The 18,357-nt window shown below is 45.4% G+C and overlaps 1 protein-coding gene across 1 annotated transcript in view; it reads left to right on the forward strand.

Moving 5' to 3' along the window:
* The window catches only part of Dhrs4 (Dehydrogenase/reductase 4), a 55,394-nt gene extending 38,373 nt beyond the window's left edge, over nucleotides 1-17,021 (forward strand). Inside the window, exons 2-9 of the mRNA XM_037431351.2 lie at nucleotides 6,102-6,279; nucleotides 11,716-11,793; nucleotides 12,485-12,508; nucleotides 12,677-12,747; nucleotides 13,171-13,222; nucleotides 13,761-13,895; nucleotides 15,460-15,515; nucleotides 16,362-17,021. Of these exons, the coding sequence (XP_037287248.2) occupies nucleotides 6,102-6,279; nucleotides 11,716-11,793; nucleotides 12,485-12,508; nucleotides 12,677-12,747; nucleotides 13,171-13,222; nucleotides 13,761-13,895; nucleotides 15,460-15,515; nucleotides 16,362-16,476 (709 nt within the window). The 3' untranslated portion in view covers nucleotides 16,477-17,021. The remainder of the gene's footprint in view (nucleotides 1-6,101; nucleotides 6,280-11,715; nucleotides 11,794-12,484; nucleotides 12,509-12,676; nucleotides 12,748-13,170; nucleotides 13,223-13,760; nucleotides 13,896-15,459; nucleotides 15,516-16,361) is intronic.
* The last annotated feature ends 1,336 nt before the right edge of the window (nucleotides 17,022-18,357 follow it).

Below are 18,357 nucleotides of genomic sequence, written 5' to 3' on the forward strand. Positions count from 1 at the left end.
ATCCACAGAGTGAATAATGATGAGTGGGGTGAAGCGTCCGCCCGTCCGTCCGTGCATTCATCCGTCTCTGCTTCCGTCCGTCTGTCCGTCCATGCTTCCGTTCGTCCGGCCGAGTGTGCGTCCGTACCACTGTCCGACCGTCTGTCCGTCCAACCGTGTGATGGACACATGGAGGGAGGATGTATGCTTCGCACCACCACTCATCATCATTCGCTCAGTGGATATGCTGCGATTTTTTTTGCTAACCGCCGTTCATAATGTTGTATAACGTACATGTGTTGTCCACTCCTTTCTTCAACGTGGTTCGGCATCGACATTATTGTAAATAAGTAAACGAAACGAAACTAGGTTTTTCTTTCACGAGTCACAGTTCTCGCTCGAAGATTGGACGTGCCCACTCTCACGGACCATGATATAGTGTAAGCTGTTATACTTTTTTTTTTGGAAATGCTGGTAATACTGCACTCGCATACGTTTGCTTACGTTTCCGCAATTCCACATGTTATACGAGATGTCTCGTGCGAGGGATGTATGCATACGAATGACTTTACGTGCGCGTTATAAACAATGACCCTGCTTCTTTATTCTTGACGCGAGATTGTCCGTTGCACGAGCAGCCCGTGTAATTGGTAGGTAGCCCTTTCGCGAGTAAATTATACACCAGTGAATAGTCTGTCGGACGACCATTGTCTACATTGTTCTATATGGACTGCTTTGAATGCTGTACGGTTTCGCTTTAACAATTGACTCTTCCGGGGGGGGGGGGGGGGTTACAGTCGCCTCTGTGACACGGCAGCTTTGTAACGGCAGCTTCTTTCGCAAGTAAATTAAGTGCTTGTCTACGGGACATCTGTTTTCAACGCACTTCTAGACTACGTTGTGGAGGCCAGGTAGTTCTCTTGGAACAGGTGATTCTTTTCGGGCAGAGTGTCGATAAAATTGTAACAGTTGACACTTTTAGATAGGGTGTAACGGAGGAGGAGGAAAAAAACCTTTATTGATGCTGGCTGTGCCAGGTAGCCCTTATCCCCACCGGGCTGGTTGACATCCCTAGTCCGGAACGTCATTAGTCGAGGCCGCCACCCGAGCCCGCTGCACTAGAGTTCGCTGTTCCTCTAGTGTGGAGCTATGGAGTAGGGTCGTCTCCCAGTCCTCTTTGGTGGGGTTGGGAAAGGGGGTTAATTTTGGGTTCATTTGGCAGGCCCAGACCATGTGGTAAGTGTTGGCCACTTCCCCACAGTACTGGCACTGCCCACTTATTTTAGGGTCGTAATATCTTAGTATGGCTGGACAGAGCAGCGTGTTTGTCTGTAGGCGCCGCAGGATGCGCTCCTCCGTTTTCGAGGTGTAACGGAGACTTCTATTGATTGCATGGCTGTGTTATACTTTCGAACGGCAGCTGCTTCCGCGAATGAATCTGGCACATCTTGTCCGCAGGAAGACTCGCATCTCAAGACTAAGCTTTTGGGGCCAGACTGCTCTAGCCCCCCAGCTGACTCCTTCGGGGAAGGAGGCTGTAAGTCACTCGTTTGGAAAGGTGTTACGGTGACATGCAGTGCTCCTGTGACCGAGTCTCGCTAACTGCAGCCCCTATCGCGAATGTCTTGAGGGTGACTATTGTGTATACGAATTTCTAAACTGCTGGGGCGGGCAGACAGTCGACTCATTTGGGGAAGGGTTGCTGTAGGTCTCTCTTTTGGAAAGGTGCTATGCATGACTTCTATTGGTTCTGTATCCCTGAAGCCTACTAACTGCAGCCCTTTTGACGAGTAAATTGCCCACTTGTTGGCTATACGACGGCTGTTGCCTATGAATTCTTAAGGCATGCTGTGAAGCCAGGCAGCTTTGGTAGTAGTTGGCTCCTTTGGGGAAGAAGCTTATAGATAAGGCGGCTTCTATTGTTTAACCTGTGAGTGCAGCTTACTAACTGCCGCCTCCTTCACAAGCAGATTAGGCACTTGTCTGTAGGGCCGCATATCTTATAGCATGTATACTTTATTTGTCACACGGCTACTGTAACAACAATTTTTAAAGGATGCTACAGTCGCCTATAGGTGACAGAGTAGCTTACTAATGCTAGCATCGTTTCGCGAGTGAATTAGTCATTTATTGTCTGTAGAACGGCTACACTATAAAAAAAGAGCGAGTAAAAAGGGTGTCTTTTTGCCCCACAACAATAATCGTCATCTATATTGCGTTCCATCCTTGCGCTATCGCCCCGCGCCTGGTACATTCCGGTCACGATCGACATGGCCGTTATCAGGGTTACATTGGATTCTCGATAGGAAAGTGGCCAGCGCCGAGTTTTCAAGAAAGGAAGCGCACGCAAGTCGACGATTATTGTTGTGGGTCAGAAAGACACCCTTTTTACTCGATATTTTTTTAGAGTGTATTGTCTGCGCTGTTAGAGACTTTGGAGGCCGCTCGGCTTCAGTGACAATTGGGCTGTCGGGAAGGGTATTATTGTTGACTCTTTCAGGAAGGGTGTTTTCCGCAGTTGCTTACCTCTGGCATTTTTTGTTGAAAATGGCTCGCTAATAACAGATTCTTGAACAGGAAGTAAGTGGGGATATCAAGTTGAGCTATGTATAAACTATAATAAAGCGGGGGGAAAACGGTAAACAGTCCCTTTGGCGAAGAAGAGAAGACTTAAAATGGAAGGTTTTAGCTCGGGACCGATACACTGCTATGACGCGCATTAGAAGTTCCTGTAGAGTGAGAGAGAGAGGTAGACTTTATTACTTTCCGGCAGATCGCTGGCTGGCTGGGCTCACACCTAGGAGCCAACGGAGAGACCGTGTCTCCCGGCATGCTTCCTTGGCCTGCTGGATCGCCCAGTGTTGCTTGTCCAGGCCCGAACTGAGCAGCGCAGTCTGCCAACACGCCCGAAGGTCCTCGTTGGATGCCGCGACTCCAGAATTTCTTATTAATGCTGGATGTGGTCAAGAGTGGCTCTGGTGGTATTCGTGTAGAACGCTGAAAAAGTTTTGCGAGACAACCGTTAGGACTCGCATGAACTAATTTGTCGCATTAAAAAAAAATGATCCAGAACAAAACAGAAAAGGAAGTTCGACGCTATATAGTGACTGTAGCAAGCAGGTGTTCGATTTGGGCTACAGTGTTCTTTTTTTTTATTTTTTTTTCAAAGTTTTGCGAAAACAAGTTACCTTAAACAGGCATTCGCGCAGATTTCGGCGGCAAGACGTGCCTATTTCGTCAAAAATACACGTCGCAGTTTTGTATTCTGCATCCTGGCCGCCTGGTACAGCGGTTATGGAGCCGGGCGGCTATCCCAACGTTCGCGTTGCGCTTGCTGCTCTTACTACTGCTGCGCTTGCTTGCGATTCCTGCTACGGTAGTCGCTTTTTCGTTTGGAGGCACAATGCAGTGGTGGGGGTAAACCTGCGTCGATTGCTGCAGTTGGAAAGTACAGCGCCATATACTGCTTCAAAGGTGTAATTTTTTTGTGTCTAGTTTGCGCCATTGCTGCGCCACAAGGTGGTTTTGGAACCGAAAGTAATGCTGATCACCATGCATCGCGAGCGGATATATTACGCGATGGTCGCCATCTTGTACTACTTGCGCTGCTGCAAAAGCTTGGAATGGGCCGATCAAGTATTCCGCCCTCCGCGCGATTGCAGCGGTGTCTTCTGGTAATCCATTGGCAAAGAACGAAAGCGATGTGGCGAAAACCGGAAAGCGCGCCAGTATGACGTATCGCCGACAAAATGCCTACGTGTGTGGCGTATATAGCGCCGCTTTGAGCCTATACTGCACGCTTTTAATGGCCGGCAAATACCCGAGAGTGCCGATAGAGTGTACTAGAAGCTTTTAGTACACTCTAGTGCCGAGGCGCCGATCGCTGCCACCTCAATCGTTGATAGGGACGGTGTCCAGTTGAAACGAAAGCCGCTCGCTGTTGCGGAGTCGAGCGTTGTGGATCGCGGGCACCTTCAGACGGCAAGCGTAGCACGCGCTTTCATGAAGCGACAGTCCAAACGTGCCTCCGTATGTGGCCGGGACGCGTGTTTGGCAACCGTATGCTGGAGAACGCACGAGAGAGAAGGGAGACGCCTGTGTCGTCTGCTACGGCGCTCATTGGCAGCGGTGGTCGCCAATGAGCGCCGTAGCAGACGACATGAGCGTCTCCCCTCTCCCTCGTGCGTTCTCCAGCATACGGTTGCCAAACACGCTGCCGGGACCGCTAGAGCTTCCCTTCCAGAATGCTCTCATCGCCACGTTAGTGCAACGGGCTTCTCGCCGCATCTGTGCACGGTCTGCAGCGGAGTGGGTTCAAGCGGCGGCGTGTACGCGAAGTAGGCGAAGCGCTGCACGCAACTAGCCAGTAGACGATCGGCTCCTTGCGACCATATTGCGCCTTAATAAAAAAAAAAAAAATGTCAGTTTTCGCTAAGTAACAGATCGCAGTACACACTTATCGCGCACTGCCGATTATGTGCTTTTCGTCGCTATGTCAGTCGCTGCGTATCCTGGACTCCGCACTATAGCATCGAAATGCTCTTTGGTGTCGTCACCGCGTGCCATCGGACGGTTGGGCGAAAATGCCATTCATTTCTGAACACTGGCTAAACGAAAGTGGTGGCTTCGTGGTGGGTACTTTATAGGCAATATTTCCTGTGGCACTGTATGTATTTCTTTTTTAGCGGTGAAGGGGCGTTAAAGAAATGCGAATTGATACTTGGTCATAGGAATGCGCACGGGGGGCTCAAAGCCAGCCTTATACATTGACATAATAGGTTAGGGGGTCGCAAAGTCCCTTCCATACATTAACATGATAGGAAGAGGGGGTGGTGCTGCGACAAGCCTGTGCGCCCCCCCCCCCTCCCGAAGGAGAACCCTGCGCATGCTTATGTACTTCGTACTTTGTGGTTAATGCACTCTACGTTTAGTGTGTAGTTAGCCGCGTTCCCAGTAGGTTCTCGCCAGTTCTCGCCATGCACGTACATAATAACCAGGTTTTAGTTCAGCGAGCTTTGAATGTCTGTCCGTGCATGTGTTTGTGTGTGCACTGCTATGAACTTCATGCTGCAGCTAGCTTGTTGGCGCAATATCCTTCACTATCTTATGTCACCGCTTCTGCACATAATCTTACTACCGTTTATTTTTTGGTGGTTGCAGCTTTTGTATAAATGAATATGTAAACTGAGGGAACAGTAAACTAAATTGAAGCTAAATTTTCTTCCTGGGAGTGTATCAAAAAAAAAAGCTCGTGCCTGCTCCAAACACTGAGGTAGCTTTTCCAAAAGCTGGATTTGCCTGCTCCAATGGCTGTCCCAAAATGCTGGAAGACATTGCCACCAATGTTAGGGGCCGATGCTATGCGATTACGGTGCAGGTTTAAAAAAAAACCCAGGTGGAATAATTTAATCCATTGTCCGCCAGTAAGGTGGGCCTCGTAAGCCTATCCTGGTTTTGGCAGGTAAAACCCCAGAAACTGTTACTGTTAGAATCTTGACAGCCAGGGAGGCGCCTACAGCACCTCGGTCGCAGTATGCGATTTGTTCTATGCATTATATCCTAGCCAGGGGGCGCACGAAAATTTTTCAGTCTTGCTTATGTTATATACTTGCGCACATACAAACACAGACGAACATGCATAAAGAATAGTTGACACCCCAACCCCACCCCAGGCCCATAGCGAGAAAGTTCTTTTCGGAGGGGGGGGGGGGGCACTTGTGTGAAGGTTTAAATAAGCGCCCATTTTCATGTTTATTCTCGGTAAAACACCCCCCCCCCCCATACGCATTTCGGGGGGAGGGGCCTTGGGCAACCCCTTGGCGACGGGCTTCCCCCTTTCCCCCTCACTTCCTTCCAGAAATATTTCTGGCACACCCCTGATGCCATATCAACCGCGTTGCACCTCCGTTGTGTGCTTGGATGGGTACCTGAACCGTGCAAAATTAGGTTATAGTACGAGCCCTGTGACTCAACCAAGGTTTCTTCTCTGTGTTACGTACATTACTCATTTGCAACCAATCCAGCCGAATAGACGTTGTCTTTCACTCTGTGGCAGTTGTTGTCAATAATTCCCTGCTGGCGATCGTCCACTAAAAGCTTGTTCACTTGTGTTGCTCGCCCAGGATTGGTTACGCCATCGCCGAACGTCTGGCGCAAGATGGCGCCAAGGTTGTCGTCAGCAGTCGCAAGGAGGACAAGGTCAACCAGGCTGCCTCTCGACTGGCCGCTCAGGGTCTGGATGTCATCGGGGCGCCGTGTCACGTGGGCAAGGCCGAAGACCGGGCCAACCTCATCAAGCTGGTGAGTGGTGGCGGCGTGTTTGCGGACGCTGTGTACAGAAATGGATGGTCCAGCCTCAAGAGGCAGCACTGAAGCAGAAATATAAGAATGGTGACTCATCTGTACTCGTGGATGGTGGGTTCAGGCACGCTACTGGGCTGCAAAAGGCTGAAATCGCCCATACCGGTGTGGCTACAACATGTCCGACCCGGGAGTCGATTGGCGGCAATAAAGCGTGCAACGGGATGTGAGACGCCACTCAAAACTGCGGCGGCTGCATTTCCGATGGAGGCGGAAATGTTGTAGGCCCGTGTGCTCAGATTTGGGTGCACGTTAAAGAACCCCAGGTGGTCGAAATTTCAGGAGCCCTCCACTACGGCGTCTCTCATAATCATATGGTGGTTTTGCGATGTTAAACCCCACAAATCAATCAATCAAGAGTAGAAACAGATATATGATTGTGTAATTGATCCGTTTTTAAAATGACAGCGTTAAAGAGCTAGCTTTGCGGAAATTCTGGCGTCAGCGTGGTTGGTTCTGAGCTCAAAAAGCATCGTCTTGTACGTGACTGGAAAGTCGAGAAAGTTGCGAATAAAATAAACAACAGAAACTTCTGGGTTCGAGTAAGTGTTGAATCTAGGCCGTCTGCGTTGTAAGCAAGTGTTCTAGCACAGATCCTTAATATTTGTTGAAACTGCGTTGGAAAAAAAAAACAAACCCTATATGAATGTGATGTAGGGGAAGGAGTCTCCTTAACGCATCACATATTGCGTAGCAGTACACTCGCAGCTATGTGTTAAACGTTGTTTATTGAGCAACAAAAGGATGTTTTAAATGCCCACCCGTTACCAAGTGATCAGACATGCTTGATCATCATCATCAGCAGCAGAACCACGAACAAAGTGAGCAGCTGCGTAGGGTCGCGTGTTGCCCTACGGAGGCATGGTGGGTCATTTGCTAGTGGGCCTTTCACATTATTCACGAAGGAATAATGACGGCGTATAGTGGGCGCTTGACAACTCTGCTTGCAATGGGCATTGCTGGATAGTTTGAAACGGTTACGCACAAACTTGTTCGTTTCTTTGCGGCACAGTTGTGGTGGTGGTGGTGGTGGTGGTAGTGGTTAGAGTAGGAGAAAGGCACCTAATTTCTGCAGCCCGGTCCGGAGCACGGCGCAGTGGCTAAAATTTTACCCTCATTGCATATTCAACCCAAGCAGGCTAGCACGTCAAAAGGCGAGACAAACGAGGTCCGATTATCCTATCGTGATCTGCTCTTCAAGGCCAGCTCGAGCTAATTTTTTCTAGATGTTAAAAAGATCTTTTTATTTTTTTGCCCAGCTTTCCTTGAGTTCAGCCATGTAGCACGCAGTAGTGTTCGGTACACTACCACTGAGGCAATTAGGCTGTTTGCATGGTAGCTACACTATTGTTGTGCTGTAAGTCAACTATATATTCACGTAATGGAAACTTACTTATAGCATGTGTTAATTAATTTGTAAAATATATTGGTAGTGATGGCCTGAATGGCCATAGCTACTAATTGAAGGCAAAAAATTACAAGGATTATAATAAAAAGTATATGCAGTAGGTACTTGTGCAATGCAAGCAGCTTCATGATTATCGCCAAAAAGAAAGCCAGGTTTTTCTTTTTGAAAGCATTGGTAGGCACACGAAAGTATTGGACAACTGAACCAAGCCAGTCCTCACATGCAGGCCCCATTGTATATATCATGAAATGCACAGACGCAGACTTAAAGAAATGCAGGGTAATTGGTTTACTTGCAGAATCCAGCGGAGGCAAGAGAGATTGTGTGCTTTGGCAGGGAAGGTCGTGTCCCGAAGTTAGATAGCAGGACAGTTTAATTTGTTTCACCTCTACCAATTGTGAAGCGATTCAGTGAATTATTTCGGCAAACCTCTACATAGATTGCTTTGTAAATGCCCCCCCCCTCAACTTCCCTCCCTATTTGTCCTTTACTTGTTCAGGTGGCTGCTGCTCGAGACAGACACAGTGTTGGCATCAGTACATTCATTTTTACATTCCTGAACAGGAGACAGAAAGAAAAAAAATTCCACGCATAAGCTTTTCTTGCATGTGTGCACTTGGCAAAGCAGGCTTGCCAAGTGCACACATGTAATTCACTATACTCTGTGTGTGTGCACACACACAGAGTATAGTGAATTTCGGTTCCTCATAACGTGAAGTGCCATTGAAGAGTAAACAAGTACGGTGCATTTCGCCTGCAAACGTACGGCTGCTAGTGAAGGTTGTTTGCGTGTGACCTGATGTTTGTAGCGGTCGTTTTCCTGAAGGCTCAACATAGTTGAGGAAATTGACATGGGCACGCCTTTCTTTCCTCTTGTGCAGCTGGTAGCTGTTTTGTATTTGCGACTCCTACTATAAACAAGTAGTAGCTTGCAAAAAAGAAACTACCTTGCTGCTCGAAGTGGCCTGTTGATCTTCTGATGAATACCTCACTTTTTGTGATGCGAGTGGAACTTCGTGTTGGAGAAAGTTGGCGAATAAGGTAGAACTACACGCCAGTAAAAGAATCTGCAAATATATATGCCATGAAAAGACGGGTTTTTGTTGACCTGCGTGTTTTTTCTATGCGCTTATAGATTTGCACTTGCGTGTGTTAGAACTTAGAACCTTATGTGATGTAGTATTTCCTGTGATACGGGATGTTTGATAAGCATGTTACAGTGATTTTGGGCAAATTGAGATGTGTGGGATGAGCTGTCGTGATCACTTCTGGAATTCATGTCCGTTTCTGATGCTATTGATGCAGAACAGCCGCCGAAGCCTTGCTGCAAAAGAGAAAGACGACGATGGTTGCTGGTTTTTGATGAACCGAATCTAAATTTCTACAAGCACAGGTCTGCTCAAGCACCTTCGCCATTGTGCGCGTTCTGTGGTGAACTTGAAACAATTAATCATTTCTTTTTGACCTGCAGGTGATTTAACACAATACGAAAAACGCTTTTAAAAATACCTTTACGGGGTATTGGTATGGATTTATCTGTGCCTGTCATTCTGTCTTTTCGAGTTTACATTTCTGGGTTCTCTAGTGCAACAGTATGCACGGCCGTTCGGGACTATAATAATGAAACTAATAGGTTGACTAATTAATCTGTATTATTATTCTATAATGTGTCTACAAGATTATATACGTATAAAAATCAAAGTATTGCTCTACTTTAAGAATAAATTCCTTTCTTTAATTTAATAATTATATGCATAAGATTAAGCACCACAATTTCCTAAGTCAACGGTAATCTTTCTATTATATGATCTCCATTGTTCTAAAGCTACACAACATTTCATAAAACCACTCAATTCTTGCCCAATCCCCCACAGTGGGTATGCGCCACGGACAATAGGTGAATAAGAACAAGAACTGGCGCCAGTTCATCAACAACCAGCAACCATCGTTGTCTTGAGATTTTCCAACTTAGAATACATTAACAACACTTATTGACGCTGTTTTTGAGATGCCTGAAATTTCCGGGCTTGAAAACATGCTAGTCGAACAACGCCAGTTTTCATAACATCATCGGCACAGTTGCATAGCATGTAGTGAAACTTCAAATTTTCTCTTTTGAACGACGCGTCATCACTCAATAGACCTAACATAGTACCGTTAAATCCGGAGCAAGCGTCCCTTGTACTCCCCCACCTCAGGAACTTGAAATTATCGGCAAATTGTGGAATGGGGGCTACCTTCCCGGAATGGCGCCGAAATTCACGATGGTGGCAGTGAAGTTATCCGGTTAGAAAAAACTGGAAGGTGTGCGAAATCTCTCAAATGTCTTTTCGTCATGTTCATGGCTTCGTCATGTTCATGGCTTAACACAGTGCAACGACAATTCGTAAGCGGAAGAAATACAATGGCCACGCTATCGGACCGCGGAAACCGTTGCGTGGAAGCGCCACCGACAGATGAGCCAACGTTACAGCTTTAGGCGACAAACGTAGATCTCGGAGGCCTTACTTTTCGTGACTGTCGTCATAGGTAGCATGTTGGAATACAGATCTCGATGGTCATGCTTTCGCACGCGAGACCCAGAAGTCTGCTGAAGATTTCGTTCTGTTTTCTCGACAAATGATGCTACAGGATTAAAATCACTGTCTCAGGCCAATTATCGGCCTGAAAGTGCTGATACGCTTTGTACGCATGAATTAATTTTGTGTGATTTGTAAAACTTCACCAATTACCCCCCTTACTCAATGCCCTGTAAAGGGCCTGTAAGGAATTTTAAATAAATAAATAAATAAAAGGAATCTTGACGGGATGTGAAGCAGCAGGGGTGCGCACGGCGTTGACCCGGGCGTCGAGGTGGGTGCTGGAAGAACCGTTTGAAGCGAAACTCGGTGTAGCGTTTACTCGAATAAACGTTTGTTTGAAACGCAGACATGGGAGGCGGGACGTGTTGCAGACGCTTGCATTCGGCTTCCCTGTCTCGAGCGTCGTCAGTGTTGACGTCGCCATTCGCGAACACACGGCATTGCTAAACGTTGCAACGCTGGCGAGAGCCAGGAAACATACGCGCACATTAGATGGAAGCATGCAGTGATGGCGTCTCGATCGTCGGCGCGCGGCGCGCTGCCCACATTGTCGGTGCCGCGAGACTCTAGAGGCGCGCGCAGCGCGCGCAGTGGCTCATGGCTTCTTCTCGCCGACAGATTGAAAGAGGTGGCGCGGGTGAGATGATGCCCACGTGAGGAGCGCTCGAGCGTTGCGAGAGGTGGATAGGGTGAAGCGAGGGAGAGCTGACATGTGGTGAGCGCGCGCAAGGTGAGGGAGAGAGACATCACCGCGCATTGCTAGGAGGCAGTGAGCTACTTAACACCCCTCCAACACCTGCAGTGAGGGAAGCGGGGCGGACATAGCGACAATGTTACACAGGCTAGTCAAGGAGCTGCTTCGTATCTAAAAGTGCTCAAGGTCACGAAGTGGTGTGACGCATTTTCTTCCTTCGTACCATCCCTCCCTGCTTAGCTTCCAGCAGTTTCATTGGGACCAGAGAGGAGAGAATGCAATTGCAACGTGCGACAAATTTTTGTAACTCCGCTCGTGCTGGCCGGATGCTTAAAAGTCTTGTGGTGGTGAATTCATGAGGCAGTAAGCATTTTTAGTGAAGATGTTCCATAGCTACTTGGTAAAATGATGCACAGCTCTTTTTGGGGAATACATCGTTGTTAAAAAGTAGTTAAATAAATGTGTGTGTATTGTTTGGTTTGTACCGACCGTGTCTGCTGTGTTCTTTCACTCCAAGAGTGCGCCGTGGCGTGTCGCTCGCCATTTCGAGGCCCCACATCCTTCAAGCACTTGTTTTTGTATGTGCATTTTAAGAATCTTTTGTAGTGTTTCTCACATCTTAGCTGTCAATATAGTTAAAGTTTTTGCCATGTTCTTACTTTGCATGCATTCCTTTTCATGTGTACATGCAGGTCATCGATAAACTGGGAGGCATCGATATCCTTGTGTCAAATGCAGGCATGAATCCCGTGATGGCACCTGTCTTAGATGTGAGTGGTTCTTAAGTTGAATTTAACTTCGTTTTTTTCAATGGGAGCAGAGCAGAAAAAAAAAGCCGTGAACACGTCATGATATAGGCTCTGCTGCCTTACAATACAGCAGCTGCAACATTGTCAATACAAGTTAAAATTATCCTTAATGTTTCTGTGTAGAAATTTCAGTGCTCTGTGGCCAGATTACAAAAGTTCAGATTACTATCTGTGTGCAAAGCAAGAATGCTTGCATATTTTGATTGTCATAGAGAAATATCATGCATGTAAAAATAAAGTGCAGTTCCAATCCACACATTCATGTCTCTTAGTCCATCTAATACTTTGCAACGATTACTCTGTTCAATTTGACCAATTATTATGTGAATCAACAAGTCAATTGCTAACTTCCATGAAGCCTCACATTAAATCAGCATCCAATTACTATACCTGCTGTAGTCAAGAGAACATAGATGGTAAGACATTATCCTATATCTTCATCTTCTCTGTCACTTTGTAGGCTTCATTAGTGCATCTGACATAATGAAAAATTAACTGGGCAATCAGTCTGTTTTATTAAGCAGTTGGTCAGAGAATAAATTTGCTTATTGAGCTTAAGATCAATTAAATTTGCTTTGTTTCTAACTGTATTTTCTGTTTGTGATGGTCACATTTAATTTTTGTTCTTTCATCACGTTTGCTTCTGGTCCAGACGCCGGAGGCTGCCTGGGACAAAGTGAGTTTGTCTTCATTGTTTGATTTCACTTGAGAATGGCTCCCATCGCATGCTAGTTTTGATTGTTGCCTTACAATGTTGCAACTACCCTTTAAATGTGGTCTCGAAAGCTTTCAGTCAAGAAATACCTTGGATAACAAATGTCTTATTTGTCTCTTGCTTCCCAAGATTTTTGACATCAACGTGAAGAGTGCGTTCCTGCTCACGAAAGAAATTGTGCCTCATTTAGAGAAGCGAGGGTAAGGAAACATCTCAATGTTTTGCATGCGCTTGTTTCTCATCTGGTGATGCCTGTAGCCATGCACACTTGCGAAATATTCATAAATGTAAAACTGGTCTTCCATCACAGAAGTTTGCCCATATTACAGTCAAAGCGATAGCTTGCACAAAATGTGTGAAAGCAGTGTTTTACTTGTGTATATTGGACAACGGAAATAGCTCTTCTTACTAAAAGCACCTGGTGGAAGCACTTAGAAGCAAAATCGACAAATAGCCCCTTGGTCTACCTTTAAATGGTGACTACAGTACTGTCGTTAGCGAGTCAAATGTTTATTACAAAGAGGCACACTGGAAAACTATGTAAAAAGAGTGTACGTGGCGGTGTTGTCGCTGTTGTGGAAGAAAGAGTGAAATACCTTATTTTCGCATGTGCATTTTTCCAGGGGTGGTTCCATAGTCTATGTTTCATCCATAGCTGCTTACCAGTCGTTCCCGGTGAGTTCTGCCACTGTCCCAACCAGAATTTTCGCTGAGGCAATCTGTTCGATGCTTTCCTTGCACAATTGTAAATCTTCGTGTGTTTTGACACCTTACTCGTAACCTTTCGTGAGAAAAGCTAAAAGTGAATGTATCAGGATTGTAAGTCAACATACAGGGCCAAATCAGTTGGATTTGACAGGGCATTGGGTCTTTTTGACGGCCTTCAGCTCAGGTGCTCTTTTCCCTTTTGTTTTTTATTCCTTTGCCTCCTTTTTTGTGCAGTGTGCTGTTGAAGTGTCTTTCGTAACAAATAGTGACAGCAGTGCGCTCTGCGAGAGTGCACTTGAAAAATAAGGTAGTGGTACTAACTAATGCGAGTTTTGTGTAGGAGCCTGTATTTACAGGAGTATCAAGTAGCACGACAGTGCTGCAGTCTGTAAAGATTGCACCACTGTTGGCTTGTGAAGTGGATCTAGTCTTTTGAATTGTGTCACGAATGCTTCTACGTCCTGTGTTTTCTTGTCTTAACCTGCTTTCATTTCTGTGCAAACAGCTTCTCGGCGCATACTCGGTGTCCAAGACAGCGTTGTTGGGCCTCACACGAGCAGTTGCCGAGCAGGTGGCCCCACTCAACATCCGAGTAAACTGTATTGCCCCAGGCATCATTAAGACCAAGTTCAGCGAACAGGTAAGTGTTCAGAATACCTGACACTCTGCTGCAATGAAACCTGTGACAAGCTTTACCCACTGTTAAATCCAGGAAGAAGGGGTGTGGTCCGGGGTAAATCATTTTCCCACACTACCAAGAGCACATTTGGGTGGTTGTTTGAGAACACTGTGACTGTGTTTGAAAGCGGTGAATTCAACAGCTTTAAAGCACTTAAATGAGAAGAAACAGTTATGCAAGTAATGTGCCTCCTTCCTTTTAGCTGCTATTTTACATAATATTTAGTGCCTCCAGAGCACTCAAGCTACCATTCGAATGTACGATTGAAAATACTTTCACCACTTCGCTATTGCAGTACCGCTTGCCATCTGTACCCCACATATGTACAGCCACGGCCGCGTCTGTGTATAGCACGTGAGCAGCTGGTTTTTCCTCTGTGGGGTGACACTTTGAGGCACTTCCAGGCTCTGACGTGGTCAGCCTGACTACTAGGCCATGCATGCTCTTGACACAATGGGTCAGAGTCCGGAGCTGCCTCAAAGTGTCACCCACAGAGCGAAAATCGGCTGCTCACGTGCTATACACCAACGCGGCCGTGGCTGTACTAGTATATTGTACTCCATATTTCCCTGATTTGGGTTTTTGAAAAATGGGCGGGGTTTCAAGTAGCAGTGCTTCGATGCTATCACATATAAGAGACAAACAACTGTCCACAACGCCGGTTGAGACAGCCATTATGATGAAAAGATTTTGTCTTCTGTTAATTGTATGAGCACTGTTTTACTTAGTGTGTGAAGATTGATACTCTTGGTTGTAAAAATGTTTGCATGGTGCTTCTAGAGCAAAAAATATGATCCATTATAAGAAATTCTGTTATGTGACTTTCCTTATGTGACAGTTTAGGTTGCCTAGCTGGGCCTTCTTAATGAAGAAAGTAGGACAAGGAGTGCTACAACATGCTCTGTCAGCAAAGAAACATGGCTGGGTCTATCTCACTGGTTCATGTTCCGTGCACAATGATAATGTCATGGAATTAGTTGAAAGTAATGCAATAAGAAGTTATGTGGTCAGTTCAATTGTGCCTAGTAAAGCCTCTTAGGCTTTATAACAAGTTCTGCACATTGCACATGAAAAATGGTGCAGGGATTTTCGCAACTGGTCGCTTGTTGAGAGTTGGGTAGGGCAAGGGGCAGGGCATGACGCTTCTTTTTCATGTCGTGTTCAAAAGTTTACTACATTATACTTTCTAGTGCTTCAAAGGAGCTTGTACTGAAGCTAAGGGTCACGGTCAGAAAAACTTTTGGTGGGGTATCTGGTATCCTGCCTTCGCCCTTCACAGACCTTTCCCTGGCTATTTCATGAAGTCAGCATATGAAACTAACTCAGGGAGTTAATTTGTCGGGTCTTCCTTATATACCCTGCCAAAAATTTTGAAATGTGAGAACTTGCATTTCGCTTTCTATGAGTCCTCGCATTGACGTGTTGCTGTAATTTACATGAAATGGCTCTTGTGATGTCATGAGTGAATGGAAGTTATCAACTGACTTTTAATTCTTGCTCTCTCTTCTTCCTTCTCATGCTGTAGCTATGGAAAGAGCCATCTATAGAAGCTGCCATCCTTCCACAAGTCCCACAGAAAAGGTGAGCAACATAATCATGCACAAATGCTGTTTTTGTTTCATGCCAACTGTGTGCAGCCTTGAATCAAAATTGCAACCACATGCACATATTAATCTTCACTGATGATTATAGCAACAGTTAATGTATTGTAGCATAAATTGTTTGATGATCGTTTGTGTCAAATATAGTGCATACATAGCTAGTGTTTGACTTATTCTGTACAACTGTTGCAGCTCGATTCACGGTTCTCTTCTGAGTCTGCGTCTCACCTGAACTAATGCAGTGTTTCGTTGTGCAACTAAGCGAATATTGCTGCAGTACACTGTGTAGGAATGTGCTTAGAAACAAACAGAACACAGGAACTTACAAGGAGCACACACAGGTGCTATTAACACACTCAGCAGTGCATGCACTGCAACCAAATGCAAGCACTATGGACACAGTGCCATAGATGCAGTGGGTGAACACACTTATAGTACATTGTACTGGGCGTGATTGCGCCGTAGCTTAGATTACAACACTGCAGAGCCCACATTTCATGCAAATCGCAGAATAGGTGTCCCAGTCGAAGATGCAATTGCTTGCCAGGTTATGGTGGCCAGAAGAAGGAAACACATCACTGCATACCTTTGTATGTATTATACATTAACGGCTTCACATTGAAGCAATAGGCATCACCAAAACTGCTTCTCTGCCTAGAGTAGCCGTATTTTCTTACGCCATTATTTTGTAGAGTTATGCCTGACCTGAGACATATTCCAATTTGTTGCCATCACGCTCATTGGTTCACCCATGCTGCAAAAAACTTTATAAAATGTCGCCAGTGGTCAAGTCCTTTGTTGTTAATGCAATCCTCATTCCCCTCAGGCTTGGAACTCCAGAAGACTGCGCCGGCGTTGTCTCTTTTCTAGTCTCTGACGATGCCCGCTATGTTACCGGCGAAAACGTTCCCGTGGCTGGAGGCTTCTTTTGCAAGCTCTGAGACTGGCACCCAAAGCCCCGCGCCCCACGTTGCACGACAACATGGCCCAGAAGATTCCATAAAACGTTTTCTTTGTTAGTTTACCCAAATTTCATATCCTGTATTCATATATTTAGAACACTGTGCCTGAGACACATCACTGGTTTTCTGTTGTCCTGCAGAAGAACTGTAAAACGTGGCAACGTCATACATTCTTCATCGAAATATGAACGTAATGGACCTACATCTAAACACTATATTTTCAACTTCAACATGAAATGAGTGCACATTTATATGAAAGATCTAATCACAATACTGATGCTTGCTTATGTACACTTCCAGTTTCACTTTCAGGTTGTAAATCCACGATATTGCAAAAAATTAGTATAGCGACTTACCACTTATTGCGATGCAAGTGTTAAATATGCTGCTATTATTGGCATTGAATGGATGTATGTTTAAGAAAGACTACAAGTACAAAGGTGTTTTCTTGTCATGAGACCTCATTGTTACCTAGGGTGGATTATTATATTGACTTGCAGGTCAAGTGTATGTATTATGAAAAAGACGTTTGATTGGCAAAGACCTTTGAAGGCGGTAAGTTGAGTGACGTTTGTGTAGCACGGATGCTTTGTGGTCTCCAATCAGTGGATGTTAGGTTAAACTGGTTAACCTTTCGAGAATGAACAGGATGGTTAATTGTAAAATAACCATGCCTGCTCATTATTTTGCTACAAGTTAAAGCAGTGATGTGTCATGGGTGCTCTCTTAATACAGAAATTGGAGCATGTTGCATCCTGCAGGCTGTTTTCTTATTTTTTTTTTCGAGGCAATCTAAAATCATTCAAGTTACTTCTTTTTGTTAAATGTTGATTATTTTCTTCATTTGTTGACTTCAACATATGTTCAGACAGCTCAATCTTACTGCAGCTGACAAGGGCCTGTTGGGCTGCAACCATGGCGTAATTCATTGTTGTTGTAACACTAAAGCAACATCTGCGCTTCTAAGGCAACGTTAACTATGATAGGGACCTCTGTACCATTTAGCATGATAAAATGTTTCTTCTGAGCTGTAGCAGATGGATCTGTTCTTGCTGCACAGTGTTAACCTTGAGGAACTGCAAACGCGTGACTTCTCAAGCTAAGAGTAAATTCTTGTTCCTAATGGCCCGAGTGTGTACTCCAGCCCAGAGTTCTTGGAAGGAAGTTTGGGAGTTCCGCGTTAGAAACTCTCACATGGGCGTGTCACAGTTGCTAATGCATCTTCTCTGTGCAAGCATCAATCTGAACTGGGCTCCTGTTTTTAAGATGCCGAGGCTTAGAAAGTACATGAAATCTTGGGAAATTGTGCCGTAAACGAAGCGAATATGTGTTACTAGATCTGGACCAAGCAAGTGGCTATGAAGGAGCCAAATGTTGACACCGTCTCTATGAGCAACAAGGCGTTTATGCATTGTGCGCTGCAACACACGATGTTTATGCTCCAATCTTGACAGATAGATGAAGACAGCTATTCTGAAAGGTATGACAAAGTAATTTCACAACGTTCTTGCATGAGCTGTTGTCAGCGGCCATTTTTACGAAGATGGCGCTCTTGCCGTGCACGTAGCATGAGAGTGGCATGGGTAATGTTGCTATATCTGTAAAATTCACGAGTTCACGGTGTGCCATCCGTCAGCAAGTTTTTGTTAGCCTTGTTTAAGTTTGAGTTTCAGCTATGCACGTTGATTTTCTGTTGGACACATAAAAAAATAAAGCCGTTGCTGTTCACACGACTTTTTTGTCATTGTGTTTGATATTTTGCTATCGCTAATTGGTAGGCTTTCCTACCATGCAAAGCTGGAGTTTTGTGTGAGCATACAAGAGTGATTGTTAGTGAATCTAAGTCAGACAATAATAAAT

This window comes from Rhipicephalus microplus, chromosome 7 (assembly GCF_043290135.1).
Source record: "Rhipicephalus microplus isolate Deutch F79 chromosome 7, USDA_Rmic, whole genome shotgun sequence".
Lineage (NCBI taxonomy): Eukaryota > Metazoa > Arthropoda > Arachnida > Ixodida > Ixodidae > Rhipicephalus > Rhipicephalus microplus.